Consider the following 19,973-nt stretch of genomic DNA (forward strand, 5'->3'; position numbering starts at 1 on the left):
ACCCCAATGAGAATTTGCAGTGGAGAGCCTGGCTTCTTGATGGGGGAGACCCAGCTTTAAAGTTCTTTCAAATGAAAGTCACTGGGCCAGTGATCTAGAAACCAACATTCCAACATGTACCGTCTGATAAGAATCTTCCTCCAGTGCCAAACAGACAAAAGATCTCATTGAAGAAGACCATCTTGGCTCAGGAAAGATCTTTCCCCCTCAGAACTGAGGAGTGAGGCTGGAGGGGGTGAGCAATTTCTTTCACTGCTGGGACTCTGGTTAAACGAGAGCTTTTTAACTTTGGGGGCTAATGTCTAGTCTTTCAAAAGCATTAAAAACCCTTTCTAAAACTCTTCTCCTCTCTCAAAATCAAATTTTTAATAAATTGGTGACTAACCTACCTCCAAGTTGTTTAAAAACTATCTTATAAAAGAGGGCTCCAGAAGCAAGGCCAATTGCCAGGAAATTGTGCTGGTACACTGAATCTAGTGTTGCCAGACGTCTTAAATCAATTGGCCATGCATCAATTCAGGAAGAACGGAAAACTGGTTTTCTTTGAACCAGTCTTCATTCATATGTGTGTGTATACATATATATACATGTATACATGTATATATACATATATATATGTATACACACACATATATATTTTTTTCTTGTGTTGTCTTCCATTTCATGGTTGTTTTTTCTGTGTTAAATCAAATTAAACCTTAACTCAACAATTGTGGGCAAGCGCCAGCTTTTCTTTCTAGACACTCCCTACGTAAGAGGGGGTGTTTTCACTCAAATAAATTCTAGCTCTTGAAAAGAGAAGAGAAAATTTCTTATATTTGTTTAATATAAGAGGAAAAAATAAAATAGCCTAGACTAATGTATGTTCCTTTTGTTCCATGATTCATTTACCTCCCAGGTTATAACCAGTTCAGATTTGCTGCCTCCACCACCACTGACGTTAGCTGGGGTGACTTCGGGGACTGTGCAGGAGAGAAAAACAAGTCATATCAGGTGGTAAAAGCAAATCAGAGGCAGGAAGGTCACCTGCCAGAAGTGACTCACTTTTAGCAAATACTTTGATTAAACATATCTTTGTCTTTTGAGATCAGAAACAGTGTGGTCAAGCGGCCCAAAGCTTCAGCTTAAAGAAGTGAAACATACCAAGGAAATTGCCATTAGTTACCTGTTTCCCATTTAACAAGGTACACAAGTTATGTGGCATGTCTGACCAATGTTCAGCTCCATCCCTAGAGGCCGAGCTTCAGTGGTATGAGGAAAGGACGGAGGTTCTGGTTCTAATGCTTGGGTAGGCGTTTATTAACCATGTGGTGATACACAAAAGACAGACAATATGTACTCTGCCCGTGCAGAGCTTACAATCTAGTTGGAAGTAGAGAGCACATGCAGAACATACAGAGAAATGTTGACAATAAAGAACAATACGGTGCAGACAGAATGGAGAGGTGCAGTGGCGTTCTGAAGTAGCAGGCTGCTCAGAGTAGGGTGGGGCTAATGGCTTCTCGGAGGAAGGTGAGTTTTGAGCTGGGTGCTGAAGGAAGTGGTGGACATAGGTTGACCCCTGGCTCACTGTGCTTAAGATCTTTGATCCCCAGTTTTCTCTGTAAAAGAGGGGAAATTAGGCTAGCTTCCTCCTCAGGATTGCTGAGAGGAATTAATTAAATTAAAGTTTTGAGGGGTGGGGGACGAAGCATGGGAATTAGCTACATTATCATCATGGAAACGAAAGACCCCAGTGGTTTCTGGGTGTGTTCCCTTGGTTAAAGCCAATGAAATAGATCTAGATGGAGTTTTGTCCAAGAGTAGGGTCAGAGTTCCCATTTGCTTAAGGACCTTGCTATTCCTTCAACAAACGTCTGGCCCTATCACAGCTGGGGGACTCTACAAAGACCCACACCTCAGTCTCCCACTTTATGTGAGAGAAGGAAATATACAACTTACGTAGATGAATTCATATTATTCTCTCCATGTGCTCATTCTAAGCTGTGAATACAAAGGGTCATACTACACTGCTGACTGGGCTTGTATGAATGAGCAGAGTGTTCTGAATCTTAGCTTCTAGTAATGGTTTACACTAAGAAAAAAATCTTACTGAATATTTGTGAAGAATGTATTCTTTGCAACTAGTGGTTTCTGTGTGTTGATTTCATTTGAAATGTGGGGTGTGCATTAAAAAAAAATAAATCCTGGTTGAAGAATCTTGGTGACAAATGAGCCAATGAAGAAACAGTTGGTGTTTGGAAGAACTAAGCACAGAGTGTCTCTCCCTGTACAAGGAGACCCAGTAAAGATGAGAACTTAACTCTTGACTGAAACTCAATAAGCTGAGCAGCTGCAGGCCTGGTTTCTGATCATTATAATCATTCCAGAGAAGGGGGTACTAATACAGAGCCTCATTAGGGCTTAAGAGCAGGAAGAATTCAAAGCCTTTTCCTAAGGAATAATAGCCACTGGCACAGATGCTCTTTGTTCTGGATGCTACTCACGAGCCTCTTCTGTCCTTCGCTTCTCCGAGGGCTGGCTGGGTTCCCCAATCCCAATCACGTTAGCCGCAACCGTGCGGAACTCATACTCGACCCAAGGGTTCAAGCCCACGACAGTTGCTGTGAATGTCTTCCCATCAATAAGTTCTGGGACTGAAAGGCATCAAAAGGTGGGGATGTTTTACAGGATTCCATCTTAAGCAGAAAGGAACTTCCATCCATCATGATTACCGTTACTGTGTGTGGGGCATTGCAGGTGGTCTGAGACTAGTTGTACAACAGCTGTTACAAGGAAGTCATCCCAGAACTCTCTCTATTAAACTAACAAGTTCAAATCAGATACCATCAGATGACATTACAATCTTCAAGACCCAAAAGCACTTGACTGTAATCACTACTGTTATCACCTAACACATTTTTCAGCATTTACCATATAGTATTGGGCACACTGTTCAACTTTTACAATCATTCTATGAGTAAAGTAAAATTGCTGTGTTTATTTTTATAAATGAGGAAAATGCACCTTATAAAGATCGTTACTCATTCAAGATTGCACTGGATTTGCTCCTTTGTCTAACTGTGTGTTCCAAGCTCTATAACTTAATATAACAATGAATTTACACTATTACAACCCTGTAATACTGCTGACAGTGAACTGTACTAATATACCTCATGAAAGAATCTGTAAACCTAAAAGGAATGGCCACAAAGAACACAAAAAAGGCAGAGAGGGAGAATTTGATAATATTCACCCACTAGTATTTGGACAGGACAAGGGCTCCTTCCCAGGAGGACATGGCTCACCGTTTGATGCCATCAGCAATGAAGCTCTGGACACTGCCTCCATGTTCACTGAACAACTTTTTGAGTTTTATACTTGTTATCATAAAGATTTCCCATGAGAGGGGCACCTGGCTGGCTCAATCACTAGAGCATGTGATTCTTGATCTCGGGGTCATGCATTCAAGCCCCACAGTGGGTAAAAAAACATACAACAAAATAAAACAAAAAAATAAAGATTTCCCCTGTGGCCCAGGAGACTCAAAGGGAGGTCTCCAGTGGCAAAGCTGAGGCCATCACACTGATCACTAGGATTCAGTGGCTGCCAGCTTCCTTACACCATACTCACACAGTCCTAGCCTACAACAGTGGAGAGTGGGGCTCTGGAGTCAGATTATCTGGATTCTAAACCTGAATCAACACACCTAGTAGCCCAATGACCTTGGGCAAGTTGCTTAACCTTTCCATGCCTTGGTTTCCCTATCGTACAATGAGGCTATAATAATGTCTATTCACAATGCTGTTGAGAAAAATCCAAGGAAAGCACTTAGCAGAGCATATCATATAGCGAATAGCAAGGGTTCAACAAATTCTAGTGTGCTTTTTTAACCATCACTATCATCATCAGCAGCAGCATCTTCATCTTCCTCCTTTCCTTCATTATATTTCTGTCGCACTTCCTATTTTAAAAAATGTTTCACAATCATTTCTCTTTTGGGTCATAAACAATTCTTATCATGCCCATTTAACAGAAGAGGAAGATGTATAGTTGTATAGCAATCTCCTGATTAGCAGAGTCAGGGCCAGAATGATCCCCTAACTTCCAGATTTTTGCCTATCTTTTTTTCCTAAGCACTCTTGTGATTCAGAAGAAAATCAATGAGCTGGAACACACAAACCCATTCTGAGGTTGGATAAGCTGAAGTAAAAAAAATGAGGTTGTTAAAATCAATACGATTCATCTGAATTGCAGAGAACCAGGCCTATCACTCCATGTATTTCTATCTCAAAACATCAAGGTCACACAGCCAACACTTAGGGACTAGAAAAGTGTGTATCTTGCTTGCAAAAACTACTTGTTTGTCCATTTTTCCTCACATGAAATCTAGATAAAATAACAAAAAGAGTCAATTTTGAGGGGCAGGGATGGTCTGGTCAATTCACATTCCTTTATTTTTCAAGTGTGACAGTCTTCTCAGCGCTCCTCTCTGCCAGGCCATGGGCCTGCCTGGCGGGCAGATCTGAGGGCCTCGCTAAACCATCCAATCTGTAGTAGTGACAGGCAATGTGTACAAAGGCCGGGGTCTTAATCAATGCATGTTTATGACCTGTACTTACTGGGAATTCCTCGTTCATGGGGATGATTGCAATCCCTGATCCCCATCAAGAGTGGGGTTCAACGGGTTACCTGCACCTGCGGGTGTAGGGTGGCACATGCTGAGCCAGTGCCCGGGACATCTAAGGCATCACAGACATACTTTTTAATATAACAAAATCTCACACCTCTCCATGCCCAAATTTAGCCATCTAAATAAAAATGGGCAACAAGTCAAGGGGCTCTAGGCAGTCCTTAGTTATTATTATTTTTGAGAACAGTGTATCAACTTTACAAAGGTTATGTTGGCTAGCATAATCCACTGCTTCTCAAAGTGTATCATTAGTAGTACACAGATAATTTTAAGTAATGAGCAGATTGATGCATTTTCTTTTCACAACTAATGGATTTTATTATGTATGTTAAGAAAAACTATAACCAACACACAGTTCTATCATGTCATAGACATTATTGCTTAGGACAAGTTAGAAAACAAACAAACAATCAAGAGCTGATATAAAGAAAAATATTAAATAAATGATAATACAATCATTGGATGAGGTCTAGGAAACATTTGTAGTTGTGTGTGAATGAGAACCTAGATGGTGGCACTGCCACAGTGTTTTGTCCATTATGCAGAGTTTCAGAAGCCCCTATGAAAGACTAGCACCAGGCATCCAATATGGTACCTGTATTGACTGCTTGCCAGCCTACGGAGAACGGAGTCCTGGCTTGAATGACATACATGGTGATGGGGCTGTGGTTGTCAGGTCCGGGTCTCCAGGAGAGCTGAGCAGTGGTATCTGTAATTTCATCTATGGTCACAGCCTCTGGGGGTCCTGGGGGACCTGTGAAAGAGCAAGATCCTCAGAAAGGAGCAGTGTATTCAAATGTCCAAACAAATGATTGCTTAATTGATGGCAGTGCTGATCCATTCAACCATCTTCCTTCCTTCCTTCCTTCCTTCCTTCCTTCCTTCCTTCCTTCCTTCCTTCCTTCCTTCCTTCCTTCCTCCCTCCCTCCCTCCCTCCTTCCCTCCCTAGTTTATTTATTTTGAGGGAGGGAGGGAGGGAGAGAGAGCAAGCGAGCGAGCACAAGAGACAGATAGGGGTGGGGGGACAGAGAGAGAGAGAGAATCACAAGCAGGGTCCACACTGTCAGCACAAAGCCCAGTACAGGGCTTGAACCCATGAACTGTGAGATCATGACCAGAGCTGAAACCAAGAGTCAGACGTTTAACCCACTGAGCCACCCAGGCGCCCTGACACGGCCCCTCTTATTTAGGGGCTCACTGTATAATAAACAAAAAAGTAGGTAAACAAAGAATTAAAATTGAATATTTGTTCCAAATGCTAGGAGAGAGTATTGGGATACCACAGAAGCCCAAATTCATTAATCTATCATATGTTCACAGGTTTCTGTTATGGGTCAGGCAGTGTTATCTGTGGATAGACTAGTGATAAATGAAGATGAGAGTCTTTTGGAAATGGTCATTTCTACCACCGAGAGTGCAGATTTGAGCAGAGAGCGCTTTAGAGTGCTGGGGGCGGCAGCGCTGCTCCTGCATTCCCATTCCTGCTGCACTGATTACTAACCCTGCCCCTGCCCCCGTGTCGTATGCAAACAGATGCTTGTATGCGAGGGGACTGCTGTGAAAATGGCCAGTGCTCAAGAGGATCACCAGACTGTGGCTTTTTCAACAGAACCTCAGAACTGGGCTGGAATCTAAACACTCTCTCTCATTTGCAGTTTCCATAAGTCATACCTATATTTTTCCACTTATCTTCCTGCTGTTCATTGTTTCTGCTCATGTACTTAAACCATGGAGACAAGAGGAAATCAGTTTTAAATGAAGGCTTGGAAATCATAAATAAGCAGAGGGATGGAAAGCAGTAGGCAAACACAATATCAACACAGCCCAAGCAAAGACCCAGAGCTGTCTTAGATTCCAAAAGGAAAGGCTCCTACCAGGCAGTGAAATGCATCTGTGGCAAGGCACAATTGACTACTTCAGGAAGGAAGGTGATTGTGAGGGAGACAGGATGACACATCTCATGTCCCTGAGACAGGATTAAGGAGATATTCCCAGGAGTGCTTTGCTCAGCCCTAGAGAGCAGTCAAGTATACCACTAAGTACTACTGGGCCAAGCTACCAGGCAGGGAAGAAAGAGATGTCTAGTAGAGTGCTTAAAAGTTCAATGTAATTTCCTGAAGTAAGACTTTGTTCTGAGATTCACTCCTATACCCTTCCTAGGATGCCCTAACTTTCTCTTTCTTTTTTTAAAAATCATTTTTATAGACCCACAGGTGAGACTAAATTTAGCTTCTCCCTCCTACTCCTAAATGAAAGGTCTGGAAATCTGTATGCTAAAACTGATTAATTTTCCATGGTAACATTTGAGCATGTCAGTCTAATGCCACCTGGATACAGCTGAGGCAAACTTTGGTCTTTGGAACCCTGATTAACCAGATATAGTCCAGAAAGACAGTATCATCTTCTTATTTCCCACCAGCTTTCTTATCTTAGATCCATGCCCCACTCCTCCATTTTAATGGGTGCTCTTTTGATGGCCTTTAAAGTCAAAGTACCACAAACACAAAAGTGTTCCCCTCCAAACTCCTCAATAAATCAAACTGATAGGAATTATCTGAGCCCATCATTGTCAACCAAATAAAGGAAGTGAAAGGGTGTGTGAATTTGGCCATTGGAGGTGAGATGGTACTTTCAAAGCTTTGTTGACTCTGTGCTCTTGACTAGTGTGGAGAGATGACCTCACAGAATGTTTACCAACTTTGTCTTGGGGAAGTTGGGCCCCTCTTTCAAAATGACAAAATGAGCAAATGTTTATCCTCTGAACAAAATGTTCACATGGCCAGGGGCCCACAGATGTTTCTGTCACAAGCAACAGAAGAGGGAATGTTGGTGTGAGGACAGCGATTCTGCTCCTCTCCCAGTGAAGAAGGGCCTTTCCATCTGCCCTTAGTGCTACAGACTAAATAAAGTAAGTATCAGAGTCAAGGAAGCTAGAGCCAAGACTCAGTTTTCCCAGTTTCAGACACAAAAGCCTCTTATAGGGCAGTGAAACGCATTTCTGCATCCTCTCTGTAATATTCAGAAAAGCTGTAAGAGCAGAGCTAACGGATATAAAACAAAAGATTATGGTTTAAAATGGCATATTAATTTATTGGCCTTATTAACTGATTAGACTAGATTTTCTTTTAGACTAAGTCTGCAAATTCCTCTTGGTATTTAATGTTATTTTCTGTGAAATGAAGTATACAATATCATTTAAGAACTTCAAGTATTACTGATTTAAATATTTATTAGTCTAATTTATTGGTGTTTAAACTGCTGATCTGAACATTATCCTAATTAAATAGAGGATAAATTTTCAGCAACAGAATTCTTTTGTCCCCAGGGGGAGAGCAGACCAGCTCTCATGTATTTTAAAGTGGAAATAAACACGTTTCTATAAGTTATTCAATGGGCAGCTCAACCCAGGTTGTAAGTTGTTTTTTCTCTTATCTGACTCTTATCTGTACCATTACCTACTGAAAGGTTTTTGTAGGCAATTTAAAGAGGAACTAAAGCAGACAGGATGGAAAAGCTATTTTTCTTTAACCTCTCTTGACAAGGAGTTTAAGTTGCTAACTCCCACACATCCCCCACCCCTCAGGTTACGCCTAGAGGGCACAGCAACACTTCTATTGCTTCCCATAATACCTTGTTCGCTCTGCACTCAGATTCACCCTGCCTCAACACCTAATTTCCCTGAAGTTTTATATTCTTGCACTCAAGTTCTGCTGGCCAGGGATTCCTAAACACCAATAGTTAGGGTTCAGATGAAGGAGGTGCTAGACAAGAGATTATTTTGATGTTCTGATTTGGCTTCACTTTTAATACTTTTTCTGCAGCCACTGTTGTATTAGTGTCCTAAATCACTAAGTTGGCTTAGCCCAGATGAAACATCAAAAGGCACTTTTAAAACTTTAGAAAAGTCCTGGGCATGCATCGGTTTGATTCTGGTACATATCCTGCTTCCCAAAGATTTTAATTTCAGTATAAAAATATTTCTGGGGTGCTTTGGTGCCTCTTTGGCTGAGCCTCGACTCTTGATTTCAGCTCAGGTCATGATCTCACAGTTTGTGGGATGGAGCCCTGTGCCGGGCTCTGTGCTGGCAGGGCAGAACCTGTTTGGGATTCTCTCTATCCCTCTGTTTCTGCACATGTGTGTGCTCTCACTCTCTCTCAAAATATATCAACTTAAATCTTTCTTAAACCTCCATTTACTTCTGTTCCTTTATAAATTGGTTCCGTGGGACTCAGGCAGGCCCTTTGCAGCCATTAGGGTGAAGTTAGGCCATGTTGATAGTACTCAGAAAATCTCACAAATGTCATTTCGTCATTTGTCATCAACCCCCAGCTTATTTACTACGTCCTGGGCAGTTCCTCTAAAGGCATATTTTAAAAACTGGATAGAACTATTAACTTTAGGGAAAAAAAGGAACTGAGAAAATCTGGTGATTTTTCTGAAGCCACTGTTATATCAGTGCCCTAAATCACTAATTTGGCTTAGCCCAGATGAAACATCAAAAGGCACAGTCTGATCCTTCTTTAAACTATTTGCTTTTGTTAATCCAAAATTATTCTAGAAGGTCATATCAACTCCAACAGCCATAAATCGGGGCACTCGGGGCACTCACAGGAGTTATTTTCAGTGTGGAGTAACTGGATTTGCTCTGCATTTTCTGGTGATCTCCCTATGAGAAGGAGGTCCACACAGAACCTCTGTAGGCTGTGAACCACTGTTTACAATGTTCAGCCGCTACCTGACTTTCTTCCATAATTCTCAAGTGGGGAGGTTTTTAGAAATCTGTGCATCAGTAGGTATGACAAAAGTATTTGAAGAACAGACACCAAAATTCCACATACCTCTTACAATCAGGTCTGCAGCAGCAGACAGTCTGTCTACACTTGTTTGGACCATGCAGACGTATTTCCCAGCATGCTTCAGTTGGATGTTTCGGATCATCAAATCACCAGCTGAATCCTGCTGATAAAGTAGGGGAAAGTGGCTACAATTACTTTTTAATGAGCTCTAAATATCATTATCACATGAAGGACACTGTGACTAATGGATTTATTTTACACTGGCTGATGAAAACATTAGTGATGCAAGCCATAGCCTATTAAAAATATGTGAGCCTGCGTGAGAGATAAGAATGCCAACATTTTCAGGACACACCTTAGACAAGACCTCAGGTGTCTGGCTTCTCCGTCTCTGTAGCAGTTTGCCACTGATGTTGGAAGCACTTAAACTTACTTACGGAGGCTCTCGATCTAGTCCTGTGGGTGACTTCAGATATGCCCTCAGCCTGCAGCCTTCACTGGCACTCCAATACTTTGTAACTCTATATTTAGAAAGGGCAGGCAAGTCCACATTTGGAGGCATCTGCATTTTACTGCACAACTCTGTCTCACAGCCAGCATTTTGATTACTACCAGATTTGAATTAAAAGATTATGAGGACCAGACTCTCTAAGGAAATCTAGATCACCTAGCGTGGAATGCTGCTAATTTGTTTTTGAAATGCCAAATGCAAGTTTGATTAGCAGATGAATAGGACTGATTACATCCCAGTATGGATGTCTGTGTGCCAGAGAAATATTTCTACTCATTCACCATCATGGTACTTTTAATAAATATGACAAGATGGATCTGCAGGTTATCGCAAAGGTGGCATTTTAACCAAAGAATATGACTACACCTTGGAGTTTGGTTAATCAAAAGCTTGGAAAACAGGTGGCTTGTGTGTAAGTGCTCCCTAGAGGTCAGATTCAGAAAGCTATGCTTACTTCTAACCTCCCAATGGATGACAAGATAACATAGGTTATTTTGGCCCTATTGCTAATTCTTCCAAATGACAATAATGTTGGATAATGCTTAACAGCATTTAAACATGGGAGTCATATATTAAAGCTAAATACTCACATATTCTACGAGGTCCACGCTCTTGTTATCCTTACTTTACAGATGAGGAAACTCAAGCACAAAGAGGTTGTATGACTTGCCTAAAGTCACTTAGGTAGTAAATGGGACAGCTGGGATGTGAACCCATAAAGTCAGGCCATTCTACCATCCAGAAAGATCTTATTCTCATTCTAAATAAGGTGTACTTAATTCCCTTTGTTTTAGAACAACACATCCCAAATTTATCCCGGACAATGGAAGACATGGAACTGCCAATAGTTGTAAATAGGTTTACAAGAGAGGCTCCAGCATTCAGTGAAAGGAGAGTAGATGGTCGGTCCTCAGCTGTCTTGAGCTGTGATTTCATGAAAGATTCTGGGTATTAATTCACTGACCTGGGAAAGAAGGATGCAATGCCTACTGGGTGAGGTTGTGAGAATCAAATGAGACCATATGTCTATGTGAAATCTTGAAAACTGTGAAGCTCAGAGTACATTTAAATTGGTATTATTGATGACCATGAGTGATGACGTCAAAGGTATTAAATCTAACTCAAGGAGAGCTGTGATTTTTTTTTTTTTACCTGAAAGCTCTTTTATTTATAACACTTGGATTCTCATTCAGATTGTACTAAGTTTTATAATTGCTCAGTAAAATAGGATAATAATTGCTACCCTATTTCACAGGTTTTCTGTGAGGATTAAAGAGCTGATATACATGAAAGTGCTTGATAAATCATTAGGCACTCTGCAAATATAAGGAAGCATCACTACCATTATTAGTACTTCTTTACCTAAGACATTTCACTTGTTAGGACTCTTGAGTATAGGTTTAAATAAAAATATGCCTCACAAAGGGGCATGTGCAGGTAAGGTAGAAAGCTGTATTTGTTTTAAAGAAATGTGTACATGGTACCAAGAGTCTATCTTATTCACCAAGGGCTTAAGGGTCGAAGAGACTAGTTATAGCCTGGAAATTTCAGAGTACAGCAAAGTATTAACAGAATGTGCTGTTTTTATTTACAGTTTTGACCAGAGTTGTGTTTTTAAAAATAAAACTGAAACAAAGAAAAAAATAAAGTCAGGATTGAGGAAAGAGTCTCACAAAATGAGACCACCATAACTTGCTCTTTTCCTTTGAAGTCATCCTGATCAAACAGCTTACTGAGATCTACATTCATGTTCCTACCAAAGTGAACAAAACAGCACCAGGTTATTTTCCCCTGCTGTGGTCTGTTCTGTTCCCGACAGAGCACTTGGAGGCTGTCAAAGGACAATGAAATAACAACTTTTCCAAAACCTGCTATATGCTGGCTCTACCAAGCATCATTTCCACGCTGACCCAGCTTGACTTCAGAATTGCCTTCTTACCTCTTCTATGGTCAAGTCCTACCTCTACAGACATTAACGATTCTGGTAGCTAATATACTTATTGCTCACAATGTGTAGTGCTTTCCTGAATTTTGCACTTATGAGCAATAGCTGATTGGTGTTAACATGAGTTTCAGAGAATAGATAAGCATTTCCCTTATGAAAGGCTAACCAGAATGGCTCCACAGATAGAGCTCTCTACAAAAGGTGGTCATTAGAGCTTGACTCCATTAGGGGTGTTTCCACCTGTGCTTCAGCCCTGGCTGATAAGCAGTCAGTCCAGCATAAAGTCCTCATGTGTCTGACTGGCAGGGCATTTATTTCCATCAGTCAGGCAGCTGTTCTAATTGGTTGGTGCCTGCGCCCTTCTGGGAGATAATATTTTTAGCATCTCTCCTGCTCAAGACATTGGTCTTAGTATGAAAATGAATATTCTGCTTAATCTATGAAAGTTGTCTCAATTTATACTTTCCTGTGATTAACATCAATATTACTCTTCCTTCAATTAGCACAACTATTAAAATGTATCAAATACTTCTTTTGTGATAGGCATTGGGCTATGCACTTTTCTAGACCTGAAGGTACTGAATACCTTCAATGCCCTTGTGAAATTAATATCTCTCCCACTTGGTTTTTAAGCTGAATAATGTCAAAGAAATACAGAATGCTTAATATTGGCAATTTCATGCAGCCTTTCCCAACCAGGGTTCCAAGAGGGAATCTCTTATGACCCAGGGCATCCACTGATCTAATAAACTAACTTATCTCCTATGTATCTAAAATAGTAGTAGTTATAGATGATCTTTGGGAAATTTGAGAAAATGCTCAAATCATTGTTGGTGTTCTGTGTAAGATACCATTTGAGAAAGGCAGCAAGAATGTAATTAACATGAATAGTATACATGGTTGAATAGAAAACACACCCTCAACCTATCATATGGATAATTTTATAAACAGCCTACTTATTCTCAACATAAGGGCGAGGTGAGGCAAAATGAAGTGGGCACGTTGGATTCTTATGACGGGGCTGGGGAGGGCTTTTCACATTGTAGCCTCATTCTTATTTTCTGCTATTTTTTGTTGGGCCCTCCATAAGAATGGCAGCCAGAGTGAAACTTCTTCACTAGTGAGAATTACACTTGAGCTATGGTAGGCCCAAAAAAATTTTTTTAAGAACAATTGTGATAAATACAAATTATTTCCAGATTTAACCTCATCTTGTTTAATGGTAATATGTATTTTTATGTAAAGTAAGGCATTTTGAAAATTCAAACATTTGAATTCAAAATTACCTGGAGAATAAATATTCTGATCAGACTTTCAGATTCAAGAAAGAGAGCCCTAATATTGCAATGATGTGGCTCCAAGAGGAGTTTAATCAGCCACCTAAAAACACATGAGTAAAGTATCCTTAAGATATTTTCTTAACTGGGTGCCATGATATAGGGTACTGCTTGGGGCACAGAGCCTGGGATTTGAAGTTAAAAGGTAAGTTCTACAATATAGGGCTTTGGGGCCAAGGCAAGCCATACACTCCTCCAGAGCTTCAGTTTGCTAATTCACACATAGTACAGAATAAGTAGCCTATAGCATTGCTGTGAGGGATATGAGGACTGCCATACAGGGTTACTCAGTAAGTGGAGCCACAGTGATAAGGCAACAAGGAGCAGGAATTAACCATGAATTTCCTAAAATAAGGTCCTTGAACAAAATGATCAAAGAAAAACCTTACATTTCTTTTCAAGTTAGTCTAAACAAGGTGAGTCACTTTTGAGAAGAGCAGTTGCATACTGAATTTCCTGTAGATAGTCTGATATTAATACTTACTCCTCCGACTCTTTCAAAGTGGTCGCCATCTTTGTCAAAGTCTATCAGGTGTCCATTAAATGACCAGGTAAAGACGATGTCTAGCGAGTGATCATGTGTTACCTGGCATGGCAGAACAATACTTTCTCCAACAGTGACGTCCATACTGGAGGGGGGGACCATCACCCTTGTTGGATCTGTAGGGTGAAAACAAAGGCAAACAGACAACAAAGCCTGAGAGCTTGTGTGGAAATAAAATGTAGAATCCAAGAGCAGGATGAAACACTAAGTAGTTTTGCTTTATTTTTTCTTAGGCTGTGACCAGCAAACCTCAGTCATCTGGGAAGCCAAGATTCAGGCCAGGAGGTCATTTTTAATACGAAAAGATGAAAACACTCATTATGTGAACCTTCACAGAGCAACAAAACTCAGCTGGGGAGCACTGAGGTTAGATCTCAGAAGACGCTCAGGAAAGGGCCTACTTCTGGCAGTCCTGCTCGGAAATTGCCTCTTTAAAAAGGTTTTCATATCTCTCCAGTGTCACTGGAAAGCAGTAATTCAGTTGAGTACAAACAGGAAAAAGCCATGTTAATTTCAAGTTTGTTTGGCTTGTTTTCTCCATATCATAAAAATGATAAATGTTTAGTATGGGAAATTTAGAAAGTTCAAGAAACTTAAAAGAAGGGACCAACCAAACCAAACCAAACAAATCCTACTTACTCTTTTACTGTACAGATAAACCTCTATTTTCATTTTGGTATAATTACCTTCTGTCTTTTGGATTAGAGTTTTTTAGTTGTTTTGTTTTGCATTATTGTAAACATGATAGACATATGATTTTCCTTTTTTCCTCTGCTTACTATGATATAGGTTTATTTCTTTAGCAACACATTTTTATAATCTGCATAATGTACTATTTAAAAATTTTTTCTTAATGTTTTACTTATTTCTGAGAGACAGAGAGAGAGACAGCATGAATAGGGGAGGGTCAGAGAGAGAGGGAGATACAGAATCCGAAACAGGCTCCAGGCTCTGAGCTAGCTGTCAGCACAGAGCCCGATGCAGGGCCCAAACCCACGAACCGTGAGATCATGACATGAGCTGAAGTTGGATGCTTAACCAACTGAGCCACCCAGGTCCCCTGTACTATTAAGCTTATAGTCTCAACCTATTTGAAACTAAGACATTTTAGCAAATTTTGTCATAAATATAATATTAAAATTCTATAATGGACTCATTGACAAAATTCTATATATTTGTGTATTACATCTTTAAAATAAGAACCAATTCGCTTCTAAATTTACCCTTCACATTATGATTTTAATTGAAAATGAAATGGGCTGTTTAGCTAAGACAGTTTATAGACTCCAATACTACATTCACATGCCAGTGATCTTTTATTTTTCACTGCAACATGATTTCATAAATGTTGTCAGAGAGTACAATGGTGAAAAGCAACCTGAGTTAAATATAAAGGTCGTATAAGTACCTAAAGAATGAAATTCTGAATTCAGCCATATTCCAGAAGTTTCTCTGCACTAAACCAAACAAAACCAACCAAATAAATCATAATAAAGAAGACAAGCGGAAGGGGCAAGATGGCGGAGAAGTAGGGAGCTCCGTGCATTGCAATTGCCCCCATATCTCACACGGAAAAGATCTGAAGCCATAGGAAACGTTACAGAACCCAAGAGATTGGGAGAGAAAGGATGCAAATCCACTGAGAAAGACTTCTAACTTGAGTGCGAAATGGGGAAGATAAAATCGGGCCAGGATTGGAGACTGGAGGGATGGGGACGATCCCCTTCTGTGGGGAGTGAGAGGGGAAAAAGAGAGAGTCCCAAACTACTCAAGATATGGTCCCTGTCGCTAGGAAACAGAAGGTCCTCTGCTTGGGGCACAGAAGGACCGTGCACGCCAAATCCCTGCGTGCCAGGTCCCCACATGCCAACTTGTCCTGGAGGGCCTGCACGCGCGCGCGCACGGGCACCGCTCCTTTGTACTCCTGGCTCGGCTGGATTCCTGGAGGAGCCGTGGGCGGACCTCTGTGCTCCTAGCTGGCTGGAACTTTAGAGAGAAAGCAAAGGGCTTAAAACTGGGAGATTTGCCTGCGAGTTCATGTTTCGGGTGACGAGACACAGAGAGACCTGGTTTCCCTCTCTCCAGCGGCCCAGACGTGCCCCGCAGGCAGATCCCCGCCGACGCTTGCCAACCCTACCGGAGGAGAAGGGAGCAGCGGCTTCTGGCTCCACCCGCAGGGCTAGGCAAGAGGTTGGGAATTGCCCTGAGGGGATTGCCTGCGAGGTTGTGTCTACCGCAATTTCAGTCGGGCGCGCGGATTGGGACTTGGAAACTAGCCTGGCCTGGGTTAAAGAGCGCGACCCACCTGCCATGGGGAGTTTACACACCCAAAAAAGCAAGGTGCAGCGCTTGGTTCAAGACAGGACTGGAGCGCCACCACTCTCCTCCCCACAACCGCTAAGGCAGAGCTCCCGCCTGAGGCATTGGATCACACCACGCCCATCCCTGCTAGAGAGCTGCCCTCCTCCCTTTTTTTTTCTCTCTCTTTTTCCCTGACACTGACCTGAATAACTCTGGTCACCGGCTTGCTTAAACAGTAACAACGAGTCCATTCTGTAGATGTAAATTCTACACCTACCAACATTTTCATCTCTTTCTCTCAGGAGTAATTAGACTATATAGTTTCTCTGAATAATACCAGCATCCTTCTCTCACCTATCCAACCATAGTCTACCCTTTACCTCTTTGAAAAAAGCTTCTTATCCCTTCTGCCTGTTCATTCTATTTCCAATTTTGCCTCATCCCCGCCCTGTCTTCTCTCTCTTTATGCTCTTCAACCAGCACTGCATACAACCGGCTATTTAACTGTAGCTGGGAAATCCGGTTATATGCTTTGAACTGTTCTTTGTCCATCGGGTTTCTTCTTTTTTCCTTCTCTTTTCTTTTTTTGACACTTTTAGTATTTTTTATTCTCTATTATTCGCTCTCCCTCCTCCGTCTTTTCTCTTAACTTTCTCGTTTTCCCTCTCGGTTTGCATGTTAGTTGGATTTGTCTGTGTGTTTGTGTGCCCCTGCTTCCTGTGTGTTTGTCTGTCTGTTTTCTTCTCCAGGGCTACCTCAAGAAACAAGCCAAAGTACACAAGATGGAGAGTCCCAAATATCACTACAAGTAGGAAAATAAAATAACCAAGGTCTCAACAACACAGACCAAGTGTTACCATTCAAAAAACACTCTCTGAAAGGATAGGACCTGGACAGTCAAAGAGTCTTCTTGGATACAGCAGCACTCACAGGTGCAGAGAGCATAACAAGTCTTTAAAACTAACAAGAGCCAGAAAGCTAACTAAAATGACGAAATGAAAGAGCTCTCCTGCAAAGAANGTTCCAATCAAAAGACATAGGGTAGCAGAATGGATAAAAAAACAAAATCCATCTATACACTGTCTACAAGAAACTCATTCTAGACTGGAAATACTTTGAGATTAAAAGAAAGTGGATGGAGAAATATATATCATGCTACTGGAAATCAAAAGAAAGCTGGAGTAGCTATGCTTATATCAGACAAACTGGACTTTAAACTAAAGACAACAACAAGAGATGAAGAAGAGCATTACATAATAATTACAGGGTCCATCCATCAGGAAAAACTAACAATCANTCATGATCTCACAGTCTGTGGGTTTGAGCCCCGGGTTTGGGCTATGTACTGATAGCTCAGAGCCTCGAGCCTGCTTCAGATTCTGTGTCTCCCTCTCTCTCTCTCTGCCCCTCCCTCATCTGTGCTCTCTCTCTCTCTCAAAAATAAACATTAAAACAATTTTAAAAAAAAGTAGACAAATCAAAAGCAAACAAAACAATGAAAGAACATTGATTAATATCCTTCAATATTCACAGGATTGTATTTCAGGCTGTGGGGTATATAAATATTTATTAAGAGTACCTCCACAATCAAAATCTCAGCTGGAAATTTTGAAAGCATATCTCATAGAACACATTTGATGAGTCTTACTTTCTTACTTACTTACACATACTAAAACTTCCTTTTTAAGGAGAGTATTTAAAGAGTTTTTCTGCCCTGTTATAAAACCATGGAAAGGAAACATCTCAAGTCATTAGAAAAGGAAAGTCTGTGCCCATAAACAGATTATGATCTCCAGTTGAAATATAATTTTGCTGTATTCCAAAAACAGGAAAAGATCATAAATGGATTGGTGTGCTTTTGGTCACAGCTGTATGAGTGATGTCCAGGAAATGAGAAGATAAAAGCAGATATTGCCAGTTAAGAGGTAATGGGAGGGAAAATCCTTTATTTTAAAACCTGAGTCTTTACAAGTCACATAATCAAAATTTGCTCTATGGATTAATTGACCTGCATATATAGATACAGATTGAGATTTTAAAATGAGAGAACCAATAGAGAGCAAAGCATCTTAGAATACTTCTCACTTTTAAATTTAAATTTTCCTCACCAATAAAATGGAGACTGGAATGAATAATTCCTGGTTAAAATCATATGTGTGTATGGTTTTTATTTGGCAAGATGTTGTCTAATTTTCCTTTAACTAGCTGTCTACTGATTTTACAATTTAGATTCTTATCTTAATGAACCTTCATTCATTTGTCGTTTTATCATCCACCAATTGTATAGTGTATATTGTTTTTTTAATTTTTTTAATATTTATTTATTTTTGAGAGAGAGAGAGAGAAAGAGAGAGAGAGAGAGAGAGAGAAAGACTGAGTGCGAGTTGGGGAGGGGCAGAGAGAGAGACATAGAATCCAAAGCAGGATTCAGGCTCTGAGGTGTCAGCAGAAAGCCTGATGTGGCGCTTGAACCCATGAACCATGAGATCATGACCTGCGTGCGCCAAAGTTAGACGCTTAACTGAGCCACCCAGGCGCCCCCGTGTAGTGTGTATTGTATGGATAACCATGTCTTGGTACCAAAAGAGATATAAAAGACAATGTGGGAGAAACATTCATAATAATGAACTGAGCCCCTTACATCCAGACACCATATTAATACTTTACATGGATTATTTCATTTATTCTTAAGAAATGGGTACTATAGGGGCACCTGGGTGCTCAGTCGGTTAAGCACCTGACTTTGGCTCAGGTCGTGATCTTGCAGCTTGTGAGTTTGAGCCCTTCATCGAGCTCTGGTGCTGACAGCTCAGAGCCTGGAGACTGCTTCAGATTCTGTGTCTCCCTTGCTGTCTGCTCTTCCCCCACTAATGCTCTGTCTCTCTCTCTCTGTCTCTCCAAATAAATCAATGTTAAAAAAAATTTAGAAAAAAAGAAATAGGTACTATCATCATCTCTACTTAATGGATGAGGAAAACTGATGCCTAACAGCGGGTAAGGAACTATCTATTGTGCAAAGCTGTCTCCTTTCATTTAGGTGAAAACATGATATCCATTCAGGAATCATCCAGAGAACAAGTCTAAGGGCATAATATAGCAATTTGTACTCCTGCTTAAGTATAGTGAACTGAATTAAACGCAGAAGAAATTCCGAGAAGGCTGTGGGGTGAAGACAGTTTCAGAGGGCTTTACTCCAAGAGCAATGAAGTTACTGCCTTAAAAAAGTACAAAAAGTAGTGATGACTTTATGCCTAAAATGCTGGCTCTGGCCCTAAGCTTACCCATCAGATTTCTGAGAGCAGAGTCAAATGTCCAGGCTCAAGACCTTAAAAATGTCTTTGCTCCCTATCTTCTGACAACTTCTGGGTGAGCAACAAGGAGTTGGCACATATTTCAAAGCCTAGAGTCCTTTGCAATTCCGGCTCACATTTTTAATTGACATTTGTTTCCTGAAGAAATGTTCATCCCTTTATGCACGTGTACAGATTGGGGACAGATTTTATTATCAGTGAACTCAGTTGCCTGTTAACCAAGGGCTAGAGAAGTTCCTAAATCAAGGATTATTCTGGTACAGTCTGCGCTGACAGCTGCTAATTCATTAACTTAGCACTTGTCACCGATTCATGTTCTGAGCCCTCAAGTAGCAAGAATCAATGCAAAGCAAGTCATGCAGTGTACACACACCAGAGAGGTCTCCTTGGGACTAGAGAAGATTAAACTAAAGAGGTTGAAACCTCATTATCTACTTGGTTTTCTGAAATCGTATGCCTGTTCAGTACTCTTGTTTTCTGTGTTGTGAATTCTGATGCTTTTTACTTGATTAATTTCCTTAAATTTGAATACAAACGCTGTACACAAATAAACAG

At 40.8% G+C, this 19,973-nt stretch overlaps 1 protein-coding gene across 8 annotated transcripts in view; it reads right to left on the minus strand.

The window, feature by feature from the left end:
• Window positions 1-19,973, minus strand: part of CNTN4 (contactin 4) — a 902,287-nt gene that overhangs the window by 13,703 nt on the left and 868,611 nt on the right. For 7 of the 8 annotated variants that reach the window (XM_077772904.1, XM_077772907.1, XM_077772906.1 and 4 more), the window contains 5 exons: window positions 13,747-13,922; window positions 9,512-9,632; window positions 5,268-5,426; window positions 2,487-2,636; window positions 892-962 (listed from right to left, as the gene is read on the minus strand). In XM_077772904.1, the coding sequence (XP_077629030.1) occupies window positions 892-962; window positions 2,487-2,636; window positions 5,268-5,426; window positions 9,512-9,632; window positions 13,747-13,922 (677 nt within the window). The remainder of the gene's footprint in view (window positions 1-891; window positions 963-2,486; window positions 2,637-5,267; window positions 5,427-9,511; window positions 9,633-13,746; window positions 13,923-19,973) is intronic. The other variant, XM_077772911.1, reaches the window with a different exon arrangement.

This window comes from Crocuta crocuta, unplaced genomic scaffold, assembly GCF_008692635.1.
Source record: "Crocuta crocuta isolate KB4526 unplaced genomic scaffold, BGI_CrCroc_1.0 scaffold489, whole genome shotgun sequence".
NCBI classification, from domain to species: Eukaryota; Metazoa; Chordata; class Mammalia; order Carnivora; family Hyaenidae; genus Crocuta; species Crocuta crocuta.